At 39.7% G+C, this 17,093-nt stretch overlaps 1 protein-coding gene across 3 annotated transcripts in view; it reads right to left on the minus strand.

Moving 5' to 3' along the window:
• Positions 1-251: 251 nt before the first annotated feature.
• The window catches only part of ppp3ccb (protein phosphatase 3, catalytic subunit, gamma isozyme, b), a 36,865-nt gene continuing 20,023 nt past the window's right edge, over positions 252-17,093 (minus strand). Inside the window, exons 4-14 of one of the 3 annotated variants that reach the window (XM_075455508.1) lie at positions 15,875-15,986; positions 15,637-15,782; positions 14,042-14,181; positions 13,180-13,257; positions 12,984-13,078; positions 12,772-12,897; positions 12,507-12,584; positions 9,829-9,913; positions 7,743-7,840; positions 5,573-5,599; positions 252-2,274 (exon numbers count right to left, since the gene is read on the minus strand). In XM_075455508.1, coding sequence (XP_075311623.1) covers positions 2,105-2,274; positions 5,573-5,599; positions 7,743-7,840; positions 9,829-9,913; positions 12,507-12,584; positions 12,772-12,897; positions 12,984-13,078; positions 13,180-13,257; positions 14,042-14,181; positions 15,637-15,782; positions 15,875-15,986 — 1,155 coding nt within the window. In that variant the 3' untranslated portion in view covers positions 252-2,104. Of the gene's footprint in view, positions 2,284-5,572; positions 5,600-7,742; positions 7,841-9,828; positions 9,914-12,506; positions 12,585-12,771; positions 12,898-12,983; positions 13,079-13,179; positions 13,258-14,041; positions 14,182-15,636; positions 15,783-15,874; positions 15,987-17,093 lie in introns of all 3 variants that reach the window. The other 2 variants (XM_075455507.1, XM_075455509.1) reach the window with 2 other exon arrangements.

Genomic DNA, 17,093 nt, shown 5'->3' on the forward strand with positions numbered 1-17,093 from the left:
CAAAGTGTGTGTGTGCTCCTCGACACGCCACGCTTACACGCCTCCGTGTTTCCGTGGCGACGCTCATCGCCTCCGCTGTGCTGCATTCAGACGCCCCCTGCCGCCGGAGTTCTCATCATCTCTGACCTTCAGGTAACCATGAGGAGGCCCGTGTTGCTAAGCGACAAGAGAGCAGCAGCAGCTCCCACGCCAGCCTCTGATTGGCTGCCTGGCGGCGTCCTTGGCAGCATTGAAAGAGACTGACAACGGGCTACTTTTCAATTTTTTATTTGAATGGAGTGAAACGTCTACATAAATGAGGCCTCGCAGTACATGAATTCCACAAAAGTTTCAGATGAAGTTGTAAAGAAAAACTGGTTCTGTACATTCTGTGAGATATGTTCTGAGAAACGAGGCCCGGCAGTCTCCACCCACCCCGAAATCAAACAACACATGATCAGATCAACCCCACCCAGGTCCCCATCACACCGGAAACACACCAGAAACACCTCCACCTGCTTCGTCTTCATGTTCAGACACTTATTTTCAGTAATTATAACAAAATACTCGACTTTCAGCAGAGGTCCGAACGTCACGGAGCATCGCAGGCTTGTTGCTCAACTTCTTTTTTCTCCTAAAATTACAGGTTCACTTTGAAGGTTTTCAGAAATGTTTCAGAAAATATTTTTCAACTTTATGAAGAAAATATTCAGAACTTTTTCAAAAATCTGAGATTTAATATATATTTAACATCTTAATAATGATCTTTAATTTGATAATAATTTTGATCTTTTCTGGGACTTTTCACACTTTTTAAGAAGCTAAAATTGATCTAATTCCCATTTCTGTGATTTCATCTTACTTTTTCAGGATAAGATGGAAAAAAAAAACAAACAATGATTTTAATAAAGTTTTGATATTTTACGGGGTTTTTTCTGATTAACTGATACATTTTTGTAATAATTTATGAACAAATTACATTTTCCTTAAATTTAATTCTGAGTTTTGTATTTAAATATAATTTTTCAGAGAAAATGTCTTTATTAAACTAAAAAAAATCCCAGAATAAGTTTGAATATTTTCTTGTTACTTAATCAAAACTTTCATGACACTTTTTACTAATTTTAATGAAATTTTAAAAAATTATTTTTTTTTACATTTTTGTTCCGTTTGTTTTATATTTTCTGGATAACTACATGATATTTACTTTTTCTAGTTTTGTTGCATCGAACATTTCCTTGATTTTTTTGGATAATCTTGTGTCACATCTTAGAACCAAAACACGACTTATTTTAAGATTTTCTCACATCCTGTTGTTGCTTTACGAGCTTTTCGATTTTGTTTCCCTTTTTCTCTGCGTCTGTTTTATCGCCCCATCGTGCTGCAGCTGAACTCAGCGAGTATGACGTTGAAATTACAGCCACTCCCTCCACATTCAGCCGGACCCGAAGCTTTCAGCCACATCCTGTCGTCTTCCCTCATCGTCAGCTTCTATAAGATTTGTTTCAGAGTCGTAATGAAGCGGAATGACCCTTCAACTCTCCTCCCCCTCCTCCCCTCAGCTTTGGGTAAATAAATCTATGTGTTGTAAAAAAAAAAAAAAAAAAAAAAGAAAAACAAACAAAAAAAAAAGAGAAGAAAAACAAACAAAAATAACATCACATCGAAAAGCGGGAACAATTAAAATATACATATATAGTATAAATGTCAATACTCGCTCGGCGGAGCTCAGTCACACTATCGTTGGCATAAGAAAGGATGTGTGTGTGTGTGTGTGTGTGTGTGTGTGTGTGTGTGTGTGTGTGTGTGTGCGCGCGTGCGTGTGTGTGTGGGTAGGTGTGCGTGTGTGTGTGTGTGTGTGTGGGCACAAACACAGCGTTGAATGAGCGTCACTTCCTCCCCAATCAAAAACAAAAACAAAGAAGAAGACAGGAGGCCGGCACACAGGTGTGGGTGGAGTACCGGCGCCCTGGAGTCTCTGTTCAGTCTCAAACGATGATATTTACTCGATGATAAAATAAATAAGCGCTCGGACTGAAACGCCGCGTCCCCTCGGCTCTGAGAGGACGGGGGAGGACAGGAGGGGGAGTAGGAGGAGAGGAAGAGGAGGCGAGGTGAGGAGGAACTAGGCCTGGGCGTTGGTGCCGTTCTTGTCCGGGGGTCCGGTGCTGGCCGGCAGGTTGTTGAGGGGAGCCTCCTGCTGCTTGCTGTCGCGGCGGGGGGGCATCCGCTCGTTGATCCGGTCCAGACCGCGGGCCTCCTCGAAGCTCTGGATCTTGTGCTGCGGATTGAAGCCTTGGATGGCTGTGAGGACACGGGAGACCGTCAGAGAGACCAAAACCAGGAGCGGACGCTAACAGCAGAGTCAGAGAGTGCACGGAGGCGACTTTAACGGGTCTGACCCGGTTCACAAACCCATCCAGAAGCACATCCTTAGTGTAAGTTTAGTACAAACAGAACCATCTGCTGGGACATTTCTGTTATTTTCTCTTTTTTTAGTCACGTTGTTTCAAATTTTATTATTTCAAACTTGTTTCCTTAATATTTTTCTTCAAATTTTATAATGAATGTTTTTTTAAATTGCTTATATTTTCTGAATCATTATTGAATAAATTAATTGTATTAATATTTTTTCAGATGAAAAAATCTTAAATGTAAGATTTTAAAGCTGCAGTCGGCAGGTTTTCAAAATTGCGAGTCTAAAGTCGGAAAATTCGAACTGATACAACTTTCAGGTCCCTCCCCCAACCTCTAACAAGCTCCGAATCGCCCTAACTTGATTGGTTAAAAACAGCCGGGAGCGCTCGATTTTTGCAAGCATGATTACAGGCTTCAGAGGGAGCTACAGAATTCGTTATTTTTACTAAACAGCCTATTTAATATTCTACTTCCAGAATCCCATGACAGTTCAAGCTAATATGACTAAAAAAAAGTTGCCGACCGCAGCTTTAACAATGTACGATTCAATGTTTTTACAAATGTTAACAAAATTTTCTTTTAAATGAAAATTAATGTTAGCTTTAAAATAATCAATTCTTATTTATACATTTATTTTTATTGAAAATTGTTAAAACTATTTTATCATCCTACTTAATCCTCTGTAATTTTCAGATTTCTCTATGGTAACTTTTTGATGTATTTTTTCTGAATCACTATTACTGTCATTTTTACTCAATAATGTTTGACTTTTCAATATATTTTCAAATCAATATTGATTTACCCAGTCAAGAGATATGTCTATTTGGAAATTTTAATAATATTCTAACAAATTTGATTTTCTAATTTTCTAAGGAACCTTTTCAAAACAAATTATATTAATAATTTTTCTGATACAGTAAAATTTTCTCCTAAATCACATCTATGAGAATCTTATTTTTAAGAATCTACATATTTAATCCATAATTTAGAAATTTCCAATAGGATTTGTTTTAATTATATATATATATATATATATATATATATATATTAATTAGCCTAGCAAGCCAGACCCGTACAGCAAAAAGCTGTACATAGCCCCGGAGCAAATTCCATTTGCGGCCGCTAGGGGTGTCTAGATTTCTAGGCTCTCTCTCTCTCTATATGTGTGTGTGTGTGTGTGTGTGTATGTATATATATATATATATATATATATATATTATCATTGTCACGTCATCTTTTATTCAAGCACATTTAAAAACAACTGAAGTTTGACGAAAGTGCACAAAAACAATAAATAATACATCATAAACATTACAGGTAAAAACTAAATAAATAAAACTGCTTTTGTTCATTTACTTTTTATTCATTCAATTAATCTCTTAAGAATTTCATTTGAGTATAATGTATAATAAAAAATTATAAATATATAATAATTGTTGATATTTATTACCATCATTATTTACTTTTAAAATATTTTATATTTGTATGTATCAAGAAATGTAATAATCATCTGATCATTACCATTTAGACATTTTTCATGATATTCTTTTATTACCAATTTTCAGACAACTGGCTGATTTCTGACTCTGCTGCTCGCATCAATATTATTATCATCCTTATTAAATATACATGAATTAAACAGAACACAGCACGAGGGTGACTGAGTGAACCAAGAGAGGAAACTTACTTCAGAATAGGACAAAGACAGCATGAAGACAAAGAAACAGACGAGTTATTTCACTGTTATTACAGCTGATCACATTTTTATGTCACAGAGGGGAAAAACTGCATCCTTTTCTCACCATTTACTGTTAAAGTTTCTGTTTCTAAATCAGCTGTTACATTACTTTGTTTAAGTGTGATTTGTTGGGTGAAACAGAACATTTGGTTCTGTGGAAACTTGTGTTCGGATCCACACAGAACATGATGTCCCGTTTCAGCTGATGGCAGAGTAACGATGTGTGAACTCACTGCAGGTTTTACTACTTCCCTGCTCACACTGGACAGAAAAAAACAGCTCTGTTTTATTAAAGAAACAGTTTGTAAAACTCCTGCTGGAAATATTACACACCTCTGGATTAACTAACATGCTATAAATGGCTATATGAATAACTTTATATAATGAGAAATGCTACTAAACTAAAACGATAAATTAATTTATAGTCATATACAAAGTGAAACAAATGTTTTCATTTTAAACTGCATTCATTTAATATTATGTTAATGTTGTTATTAATTTACTTTGTCACCGTTTTCAATTCTATTCTTTATTTCATTTAGAATATATTACATTTATTTTCTTTATTTGTATTTAATTCGGTATCATTTTCATTTACATCTATTCATTTTCTCTAAATTATTTTGAATTTTTTTTTTGTAATTTCTTTTATTTATAGACAGATTTACTTCTGTCATTTTTTACTTCTTTAGTTTTAACATTCCTGTACACATATGTCAAGGAGGCCCGTTTCACATCACAGCCACCGGAAGTGGAAAGGCTAGCAGCGTTAGATTTTAAATAAAATTTACCAAAATTTTATTTAAAAATGTAAGATGAAATTACATTAAAATAAAGGAATTAATTATTTGGAGAGACTAAATGATAGATGAGATTTAAAGGAAAATGATTACAGAAATAAATACCGGACTAATAAATAAACAAAGAAAGAAATTAAATAAATTCCAATTAAAACGTTTTAAAAAGTAAAATTGAAAATTAAGTGAATAAACATTGACACAAGATTAAATTATGCATCTATTTTAGTAGTATTTATTATCATATAAACTTACTTATTTTGCTACATATTTTTTTATATATATATATATATATTTTTTTTTTTTCTGTATTTATTTGTGAATTATGACAGTTTCAATCCTCCATAGGAACCTGACAACAAACTACAGCGAGTCACGCTGTGACAGCTATATCCATCCAGTCATTTACAAACATGGCAAATTTATCTGAAGCTGTATTTACATGATTTTAAGCCCTTAAACTTTGACTCGCTGCAGAAAAACTGGTTCCAGATCAGCAGCAATTCGTTTCTGGTGCTCCAGAGTGGACTCTCTGTCTATTCCAACACATCTGAATAGTTTTCTGTCTGAACACAGAAGCTTCCAGAGTCACAGACAGACACACAAAGATGGAGACAGACAGACAGAAAGGGTTGCATACCTCGTGCTTCTTCTGCCTCTACGGTGGCTGTGTAAGCGTGAGTAGAAGTGCCATGCCCAAAACCAATGGAGAGAAAGTGGGAACGTTAAATATCAATGCATTCAGTCAGTCACGTTAACATGGAGTCAATCATCATACAACCCCTCACCCCACCTCCCACCATCCCTCCCTCCAACCATCCTGATCTCAGAGGTTAGAGCTACATGATTCACAGAGGAGGTGCAACAACAATCATCGTCATCGTCATCATGGTTAACAAAAACAGGAGGATGTGTCGACACCATGCTGCCCTGAAAAGACAAACTACAGCAGGAAGTACAGATTTTATAGAAAACTTGACACATAAATCCAAAACTCAACATCCTAAAGAGGGTGAAGATGTCTATATTTGCCTCATATGTTGCTTTTAAAGCAGGGCCACCTTGGTTCATATCAATTTCTTTACATAAACCTGACACCTACTCTGTTTTTAGACTTTTCCTCAGCCGTTTGAGTGTTGGTGATTGGTCGGTATGTTACCAACAGAGTCAGGTTTGTAAAGATGAACTGAGGAACCTCGGGGCTGTTTGACTGTTAATCGGATAAACCGACTCAATAAATCCTGAAGTAATCACATGATACAGATTTAATGTCTTTGAGGAACTCTAGCGGACATGAGCTGTACCAACGTAGTGAGAATAAAGCAGTTGAATGATTAGAAAATGTTCTTCAGATTAACACAAACTGAGGATATTGTATTCATGATGAAGGTATTTCTGTGTAATGACAGACCATCTGTTATCCTGGACAGAGACATTATAAAATTGTCTGCAATAAGACAAAATCACAGATTTTATTCACCAGCTGAGGTCTTTTGGGGCAATTAATCAGATTCTTCTTCTGTTTTATTTCTGCGATTGTACTTTTTGGTGCAAGTGTTGGTCGAGATTATTCCAACAAAACCTAAAACTAAATCAAATGTCAGCCATCACAGAAACTTTATGAATCAGCTTGTTGGGAAACAACATTATTTCTGATCTCCATCAGGTCCTTAATAGTGATCAGGAGGATCAGACTGAAACGATCATTTGTGCATCTTTCGATTCCAACGCACCTCAAGAGGAGTTACTGTCAGTTTGTGATAAACGCATTTCAGATCTATCTGATAAAGTTTCATCATCATGATAGTCTCTAAACAAAGAGATCAGTTTAAAATGTTTTCATGTGGATCTGAAATCCTCCATCTATTAATCATTCAAACTACTGGGACGGTTAATTGTTGCTTTCGTTTAGCTCCTGCTCCAGGTCACATATATCGCTAAAGTGGGTTAAAGGACAAGGAAGAGCGGTTCTCCTCAAAACCCGCTGCCATCTTTATTCAGCTGAGGATTTGAGTCATCTGAACAGAGCTGGATGTTTCAGTGTGTTGTCTCTGGAAATCTCTGCTATTCACTCAGCTCAAACTTTAACAGACCATCCATCAAAAAGCCTCATCTGATGCGGTCACATTCCTATTCAGACACTCATTTATTGTTATGTTCCATCTGGTTTTTGAAGAAAAACATGCACAAATTTGTGTGAATGTAAGAAGATAAGCATCTCAAGTCAAATCTGTTTCACTCACAGAAGACACCAGCTGACAGTTCTGCATACAGATGATGATGATGTAATTACCAAGAGACCCGACCTTAATGTTTCCTCTAAGTCTGGATGTTTGATTCTGAGCTAAAGTCACATGTTCCCTGCTGTTAAATGCATTATTTGACATGACTTCATCCACTTCACTAGTGAGAGGTTTTTCTCATCATGAATCGACAAGTTTAAAACTTCCTGAAAGTTTTCTACTTTTTCTTTTAATCCACGTTGATTGTGATAAATATTTTAATTCTGAGTTAAAAAACGTGTGTAAATGTGTAAAACCTGAGCTGTGTAAGGGGGAAAGTGCCAGTGAGGTTTGGAAGTAGCAGGAAGTGCCTTCGCGCTCTCTGGGGGTCTTTTTATGGCAGCATGGTGGAGCTCTCTGAACACCACCTGACATGTGTGTTCCTGTGTGTGTGCTGCAGTGTTGATGATGTGGAGGGGGCCGGTTTGTCAGCGGTTAGTTTCGGGGTGTGAGTGCAGGCAGGGGCAGTTAGTGTTAGCTGGACTCTGGTTAGTGTTTGGTGGGATGGTCAGCTGCGTTCGTGCTCACCGCTCTGAAGGGTTTGTCGACCTCCGGATAAAACTCCCATGGGCAGCGTTCCCGTCGGGGTCAGACCCTTCAGCTGCAGCACGCTCTCATTCTCCTCTCTGAAAACACAAAAACAACACAAAGTTAAGCTGAGCAGACGCCGTCCAGACTGAAACCAAAACAAAGCTTTTCCAAAAAGGCCTCCAGACGTCTTTCAGATGCATTTTCAAATTGAATTTGAATGAGTCTTTAAATCAATTTTTCTTTTCTTTTTTTAAATTAAAGTACTTTTCTAATGCAAAACCTCATGAGAAAACTAATTCAAACGAACCAAAACAACATCCATATCATCCAGCCCTAACAGTAGCTGTAGGTAGAAGATAGTTCATAATGTAAGCTTTTCTCTTTTAAATAGTTATTATTGAACATTTATTGAAAATTAGGGCTGGGCAACGATTACACTTTTTAATCTAATTAATCACATGATTTCCCTGATTAATCACGATTAATCGCATTTGTACGCAAAATCCAAAAATTAATTCAAAAGTAGTGCATAGCATTTAGTTTTATTTGAAATGTGCAGCCATATAAATGAAAGTGCCATAACATTTGTTGTGCAAACACACTTTTAACATCAGCATCTTTCTGTAGTTTTTATGTAGAAGCCTCGCTCCACTGTCTGTTTCCTTGAATGACTTGCTGCTATCAGTTGTGTGTTTTGCCTTGAAGTGATATTTTAGACTGGAACTACTACGGTGCTAAGACAATTCAACTTGGCTGTAAACGCAGGAGTTTTTATTTTGAAATACGTGCTTTTATGTTGAAACAAGTAAAACAGGAAGTAGCGCCGGTTAGCGCCGTGAGTCACAGAGACCGAGGAGCACCTGTAACGGTGATGTTACCTGCTAGTTTATTTATTTTTATCTTATAACTCCATGCTTCGTGGTGTTTGCTGCAACTGTGTGAATGTGATGCATTCAGACTTTTACAATAATAAAACCTGCGTAAATAAAATATTTATCAGCGTAAAATAATTAACAAGTTAACGCGATAATAACGAGTTAACGCGCCCAGCCCTATTGAAAATGTTTCTTATCAGATTACTCGACTAATCGACAGAACACTTGTTTACCGTAAATCGTTTAGCCCTGAAATAATTTCCATGTGTGTTTTTGAGGTGTCCACACGTTAAGACAAAGACCGTCCAGGTTTGGATGTTTAACCTAAGTCTTAAACAGGTCTGCTCCAGGTGCGTCACTGTGATGCCTCTGATGTCACAGTTATAGGTAAAAAAAAAAAATAACACCTCACCCCGAGCCGCTGCCAGCAAAGATGAGGTCAGAAAGCTGCTGTTTATCTAGTTTAAACCATTTATCACATAAAAACATCTCAAATGTTCGAAACCAGTTCTGAAAAACTCAGGTTTCTGATTAGATACTGCACGTGTTTATGTCTGCGGTTGGTGTCTGAAATCCTGGAGGTGGCTTCTCTGCCAGTGTCAAGTGTGTGGGTGGCGCTTTCCTTTTTTTTTAATCCACTTTTTTATGTGACTGCACTTCAGTTCTTATGTGTAATGAAACAGAAGTTCTTGTATGGTATAAAACAAAGTGGCGTTTGAGTGTAATGACCTTAAAACCAGTCACTGGTTTATGAAGCGATGCTGAGACAGACTGTTTAATCAGCCAGCTCCTGCCACTCTGTGACAGTGATCAATCCAACAATAACGTGTCTGAAATGCTGTTCTGAGCCCTGAAATAACTCATTTCAGAACAGGAACACTCACAGTTTAAGGACAAATTATTCTGACACACTTCTGCAAGATTAAAGGAGGACACATGTAAATCAAGTAAGAAGTCATTAGCCTTATACTAAAGTAGAGCAAAGGCTGGAAAAAGGACACAACTGTATTTTCTGTCTAATAACCTAATTCATTTGACTTTTAAAGACAAATCAGTCCTTTAAAGTCATTCATTGGAACAATCGAATAGTAAAATTACTCAAAATTAAAGAGTCTGAACAATTCAATCCTTATTACTCCTCACGTTAAACATAAAAATGGAATTTTCCAATCAAAATTGACCTCGACAGTCAGAAACACAACACACACCTGAGCACAGAGAAGACGCGGGCCATCTTTCCAATGGCCCGGATCTTATTCCGGATCACCTCCTTCCTGACGGCTGGAGTGCCGCCTGGAGAGCGAAATGAGAGGACAGGAAATAAAATGTGAGGAAAAAACATGACAATCAAGCACGAGTTTCACAAACAAATTATTCAATTTACTCCGGTTTAAAACATTTAAACTCATGAATCCGTTTTATTAACTGCATTATTTCCCACAGCTCAGGAAATGATAAACTTTTCAATACAAGTAATATTTAAAAATTTGTTAATTATAAAAGTAATTTTAGAAGTGAATCATTTTCTTGTACAAATGTGAATCAAGTATGTAAAATATTGAAATATTGTGTTTCTAAATCTGTATGCCCATGATTCTGTTTATCGTTTTTTTTAATATTTAACGTGAAGTGCTGGAGCATTGTCTCCCCCTTCTGGCTGGAGGATGAACTACAAATACAATGATCATCGTACGTTGTTAAGGATGCTTAAAATGCATCGATACCACTGCACCGGCACAGAAGAGTCACCAGAATAAAAACGCAGACTTTTAAAGGCTTTAACATAACTAATCTTAATCCCTGACGACACACAGATCTCCATCACAACGTCGACCAACATTTATTAAGTGCCTTACACAAATAAACCACTGGATGATCCAGAATTTCCTTCAGTTAGAAAACAACAAAACAGAGCTCATTGTCTTTGGAGCCAATGGAGCTTCAGTTTGTAATGTTAAAACCACGAACCAGGCCAGAAATCTGGGTGTTATTGTGGACTCAGACCTGAACTCCAACAGTCATATCAGCTCAGTAATGAAGTCAGGCGACTATCACCTGGAGAATGAAAGATTATCAGACAACTGGTTCCGTCCTCACTGAGACTAGAAAAGTGGATCATATAAACTGAGACGAGACGCAGGAAGAAGCCTTCCAAACCATCATAAGAGCTCTTTCATACTGTTGTCTCGTATTATTATTTTTGCTCTGTGGCACTTTTTCATGGTGTTCTGACATTAAATTGGAGGTTGTTTCGTCAGGTCCAGTCAGTTGGTTGTACACACATACTGTTGTAGTCAGGTTAAATGCAGAGCAGAATAAACAGAGCCGCGAGGGTTTGGAAAGTCGAAACCAAATCAGCAACCACTTAACACAATTTCCTTCCTGGAGATGCGTTTTTAAAACTTGTGCCGGATGTTTCTGGTCAGAATCTTCTACGACCTGCATGATGTCATCAGAAAGGAGGGGACAGGATGTAATCAAATGAAGCGTCTAATGGTGGTGTGTCTGTTACAGACTGTCTGAAAACAAAGACGCAGCGACTCGCCTGTCGGTTGCATCAAGAGGAGAAAGGTGGCTCTTCATGTTATAAGTCTGCAGCTACAGCTGGGTACATCTAATATGTCATTCACCACCCATAAAACCATTCACCTGTTCTGAACTACGAAGTCATAGAAAAACATGTTAACGTTCTGTCAGTCCATTTGTGCACACAACTGATTTATAAGTATGCAGAAAGTGCTCTCTGATCAGCTGAGAATGGCTCCCTGTGCACTACTGAATTACTCATTTTTAAATAAATGTAACAGTTTCAACAAGAACACAAAGTGATGCATATCTTCGTGCAACTGTAGCATCATTATACCATCAGTCTTTTTTAGAGGTGTCACTAACACAGAGGAAGGACCGCTGATGCTAAAAGGGGCAGAAATCACACACGTGATTAAAGACTAAAAGGCAGTGGAGCTGTCTACGATTGTAGATACGACCCCTTTTAGCAGCTTATGCAACACTTAGACTTCCTTCAGGGTTTCACTTCCTCATCGGGCTTAACTGCATTTGATTAATCGCATTCAGTGTTAAACGCCCACGGCAGGTCACCATGGAAACATGACAGTCTTTACACTGAGGGTTTCTCTGACTGCTCACCGGAGGTATATGGGCACATGTCCGCAATCAGTTAGCGCACATCAGCGAGGCACACTGTGGTTACAAATGCATCATCCTGCAGCCACAAACGCTCCAAATATGTGGATTTTTATCAACTGATGAGCACAGAGAGCAGACTTGCTTCACATCCGCACTTGGATGAAATACTTTCTTTGTTCAGACAGGTTCCAAACTGTATGAAATGACCTGTTGGTACCTGCGCGTGGAACACAAATGCCTCCTTCTTTATCTGCATCGCTGCCTCTGAACCAGCACAGCAAAGTCATCAGAGACACAATACAAACCTTTAAAGACGTGAACATAACTAATGTTAAATGTTAAAAATTTAAAAAAACTAAATGTGCTGCCACCGTTATGCAGATGACCCACATCACCACACCTACCAACATTAATTAAGTGTCTTAAACAAATAAACAACTGAATGATCCAGAGTTTCCTTCAGTTAAACAAAAACAATATCTTCCTGTAACAGAGTATTTCCTGGTCTGCCTAAAAGATGATCACACAGTTGCAACAATAAACACAAGTCAACTTGAAGGCAGAGAAATTAAAGGTGTGCATTCGCTGAAGTTTCAGGAGTCCAATAAAGAAAGGAGCTTCTATGTCAAAGCTGCCAAACCAGAAATGTGTCGGATTTACAGACTCAGAGAGAGCGGGGAGTCTTTAAATATTGAATATGAAATAAGTGGGAAGAGTCGGTGATGGGAGGCCTTCTTACCTTCACACGTGTCATCGCCTTCAGACATCAGCTCATCATCGGAGCAGATGTTCAGCACGTTAACCAGCATCTCAGTCACTGTGAAATCAGACCACAAACTTTCACAAATAAAACACTGTGCAGAAAACTTTCAAACTCCAGAACCTCCAGAGCCGGTTTGATCAGATAAAAAGCTCCCCATAAGACCTAATCACTCTGAAAACATTTGTGAACACTGATCTATGAAGTGAATTTTACTTTAAATTCAAACAAAAATGGCTCCAACCTTTCTCTCCGACAAAGGGCAGAGACCAGGTGAAGACGTCCATGAAGTTGGGCAGCCAGTAAGGGTGAGGGGAGCAGTTAAACTGCCGGATGTTCATCACATTGTTCTCGTATTTCAGCACCGCCGCTGAGGACAAAACAAACACATCAACATCTCCACATCCAAGGACTTTCTAACCCGTTGCCAAGGTTTCCATCCTCCCCTTCTCATACCTTTATTGTTGTACACGTCCAGGTAGTTGGGAGCAGAAAAGATTGTGATTAAAGACGGGAAGCCTGTTGTCTGACTTTTCCTGTACATTCGATACCTGAAAGACAGACACAAACACTTCAATCATGACGAAAGCATCATCTGAAACAGACTGCAGACAGTAGAAGCTATGACCAATCAGAGAGAGATCCGACTCACCCTGCATCCTGAGCTTCATGTGCTCGTATTACAGACAACAGGTTATTGTTCATCAAGAAGTCACATACTGCCGGGTAACTGAAAACACAAACAGGATTCATATGAGGAGGACATGAAGCTTCCCAAAGCTCAGACCTGCAACCATGCAAACCAAAGTGTTACAGGAGATGCAAATGGTGCTAAAATTAGGGCTTAATTAAGGTCGGGGCTTTGACACAGAAGGTGGGGGAGGCGCCGATCTGATCCACTCAAAGATGTCGACTCACTTCAGAAGATTATCGCTGCATGCCTTTTACACTCAGAGCCCACACGACACCGCAGCTACTTCTACACACAAAAAATACCCTGCAATTACTTTCCAATGTAAGAAACACTCTTCGAGGGAGTGTCCATCTTTCCTCTGCTGTACTGAAAGCGCACAGAACCATGTATGTTGTGCACTGTTACATCCCTAAATCTGACTTTTGCTTCAGTGCTTCTCTGAGGTTAAATTTAATTAATTTAATGTAAAATCTCTAAGAATAAACAGCAACATTTTTTTGCTGCTTCTGTGGTTCGGTTTCACCTTTCCTGCCATCGCGGCTGCTGTTTGGAGCTGTGAGCTAAACTAAAGTCAGAGGGTTATAATCACCAACACACTGAAGCTTTCTGAGCAGATTTCTCTCCTCTCCGACCTCCGTGTGGTGTCAACACTGCAAACTCATAACAAATATCAAGACAGAGCAGAGAACGCTAATATTTATTTTCAGTATCAGCGTGACAGCGGATTAAACCAGCGGTCACTTATCCAGAGATAAGCCATTGTTTGGAAAAGCTTTAATCAGCTCAGATTAACAGCTGTCCCAGCAGCAGAGGCTCGTACCTGTAGAAGAAAGAGCAGCCTCGGACACTGTTGTGGCAGAAGTGTTCCTGGGTCTTTTCTGAGCCGTAGTCCTCCCCCGGGTCCGACCACAGCAGGTCACACATGGGCCCGAACGCTGGAGGTTCCTTAAACCGGTCCAACTGCACACAAACAGAAGGAGCATCTGAACTCATCTGTTTTCCATCTTTCTGAAACTAAAATGTGAGAAATTAAAGTGATTTTTTATGCAGTCATGGCCAAAAGTTTTGGGAACGCACAAATATCAATCTCCACAAAGTCTGCTGCTTTAGTCTTTATGGGAACAGATCAGATGAGTCCCTCTTTGCCATGAAAATGAACTTAATCCAGTAAAAACCCATTTCTTCTGACTTTCAGCAACTAAAGGACCCGCTGACAGGCTAGAGGTCCCTCTGTCCTGCTGACTGAGTCAGCACAGCAGACTGGATGCTTTACAAAGAGGGTGGTACTTGAAATCATTGTTTGTCCTCTGGTAACCATGGTTACCAGCAGGGAAACGCATGCAGTCATCACTGCTTTGCATAGAAAGAGCTTCACAGGCGAGAATACTCCACCCAAATAACAATTTTTCAGTTTTGTTGTAAGAAGGCTTCAGGGCGCCCAAGAGAGTCCAGCAAGCTCCAGGACCGCCTCCTAAAGGTGATCCAGCTGTGGAATGGGGGTGCCACCAGGGTGGAGCTGGCGCAGAAACGGTGAGGCGAAGACCTTTGGAGGATGGCCTGGTGTCAAGAAGGACCGCACAGAAGCCGTTTCTCTCCAAGAAAAACATCAGGACAGACTGATGTTGTCCACAAAGTGTTGAGCATTCAGAAAAATGACAGTGTGGAGAACGTTCGTCCTGTGTCCTGCAGACAGTAAAGCATCCTGAGATGGTACCAGAACATCCTCAGAGCAGCTTCTCCTGACCATCCAGGAACAGTTTCAAGAAAAAAGCCTTTTCCGGCAGGATGGAGCACCGTGCCATGAGGAAAAGTGAGACCTGAGAGGCTCGGGGAACAAAACATCCACATCTTAGGTCCATGGCCAGGAAGCCCCCCAGGCCTTAATACCACTGAGAACTTGTGGACGAACAAAAACACACAAATTCTGACTCCAAGCATTGATGATGCAGCGATGGCTGCCATCAGTCAGGATTTGGCCCAAAAGTCGACTGACAGCAGCCAGGACAAATATTGACTCTTTGCTTAAACTCTAAGCCTTTGAAACTTATGAAATGTCTGTAATTATACTTCAGTTTGCCAAAGAAACATCTGACAGAAAAATTGAAAAAACAACAATTGTGTCATCCTCAAAACTTTTTGCCACGACTGAACATCTGGATCAGCAGTGAGACACACTCAGGGACTTCAGCAGCAGAGAAGGGGACGTTACTGTTCCATATTTCTATCTTAGGATATTTTATTCCGGCACTCCGCTCAACTGTGTTTGAGGCCCAGTTTTAACAACTGTTTGTAAGTAACAAACCCATCATCCTGTGCTTAACCAGCTGTGTGCAGCTTCTCCTTTGTCACCTGTTTACTATTCATGCCACTTCTCATATGAAGCAGCAGAGACATGCCTCCATGTCTCCTTCTCACCTTGCGTATGTCATCCAGACAGGTGATTTCAGGGCTCAGACCTCCGTGCACACAGAGGAACTGCTGGTTGAGGAGCGCAGCCAGAGGCAGGCAGTCGAACGCCTCCATGCAGGCGTCGTATACCTGCTCAGAGTACTTTATTTTACCTGGAGGACACACACACAGGTCAGATTACTGAACACCGCTGCTCTGAGAGATTAAACGGTTAGAAGACAAACAGAAGCCGAGCGGCACTCACACTCCTGCTTGAAGGTGAAGTACTCTGTGAGATGTCGGCACTCGTGGTTGCCTCTGAGGAGGAACAGGGTGTTGGGGTGGTTGATCTTCAGAGCCCACAGGTACAGTACACACTGAAAACACAAGAGAGGGTTAGTCCTACACCTCCAGCTGTTACAGGCAGCTTTCTGAGAGGTCAAAGCTCAATATTCAGTCACTCCTGAGGGAACTATCTGCCTCTTCAGCTGCTGAATGTTCCCCTGTGCAGCTCAAAAACCACATTTCCTCTGAAATAACTCACTTTAGTCATAATAATATACAACACAAATCTCAGAGGACATTTTCAGAATGAGGATATATCGTCATGTAGCTGAAATAAAGTCCTTTAAAGGTAGGGTAGGAGATCCTGGATTTTGAGTCCAGCGAAGCTGCATTTTGAAAATACACAGGTAAAAAGTCCCAACCCTTTTCTTCACTTTCCCCCGAAGCCACGCCTCTAGAGTACATGAACGCGGCCGAGCACGAAGGTGCACGAGCGCTGTTCTGACAGCAAGCATCGATCGTTGCCGTATTTAGTATTTAGTATTTAGTTTATGCTAACTATACGTTTAATAATGCTAAGTGCTAGCCAAGCTGGCTCTAGTTTAGCTTCCTGCCAAGCTTCTGGACGTGTAATTCGTTCACGGATCAGGGTACGTGCACAGGGGGAAGGAGGGGGAGGGAGGAGCAGGTTGCAGTTTGATAGACCGCATCAGAATCCAATCATTGTTAACGGTCCGTTCAGTATGATTGGATAGTGTTTTTCCTAGATTGTACGTTCTAGAGGCCACTAAAACGTTTCATATTTGTGTCAAAACTTTTAATTAATTGGTTGCAATGGGGGTGTAAAGAGTATTTCAAGCAATATGTAAAAAAAAAAGTTCCAGAAAAAGATCCCCTACCCCGCCTTTAAGATCTTAAACTGTAATAACTGTTATGTTGAAGGCAGCGTTGTGAGCACCAAAGTGCTCGTGGTGCCTCGTAGGCCCGCAGAAGGTAATTGAGTCTTCTAAAAATTATTCCATCGAGTCGAAGAGTAATCAGACAAGAAATTCTCCTGCGTTAATAACTATTCAAAAAAGAAACATTTACATCATGAACCAGCTTTTAGTCAGTTGTTTCTGGGTGATATGTCCCAAAAAACTTATTTTTCTCCAAACATTCCTCCTCCCATTGATAACAGAACTAAACAACAGAAGCTA

The sequence above is a fragment of the Odontesthes bonariensis genome, chromosome 22 (genome assembly GCF_027942865.1).
Source record: "Odontesthes bonariensis isolate fOdoBon6 chromosome 22, fOdoBon6.hap1, whole genome shotgun sequence".
NCBI classification, from domain to species: Eukaryota; Metazoa; Chordata; class Actinopteri; order Atheriniformes; family Atherinopsidae; genus Odontesthes; species Odontesthes bonariensis.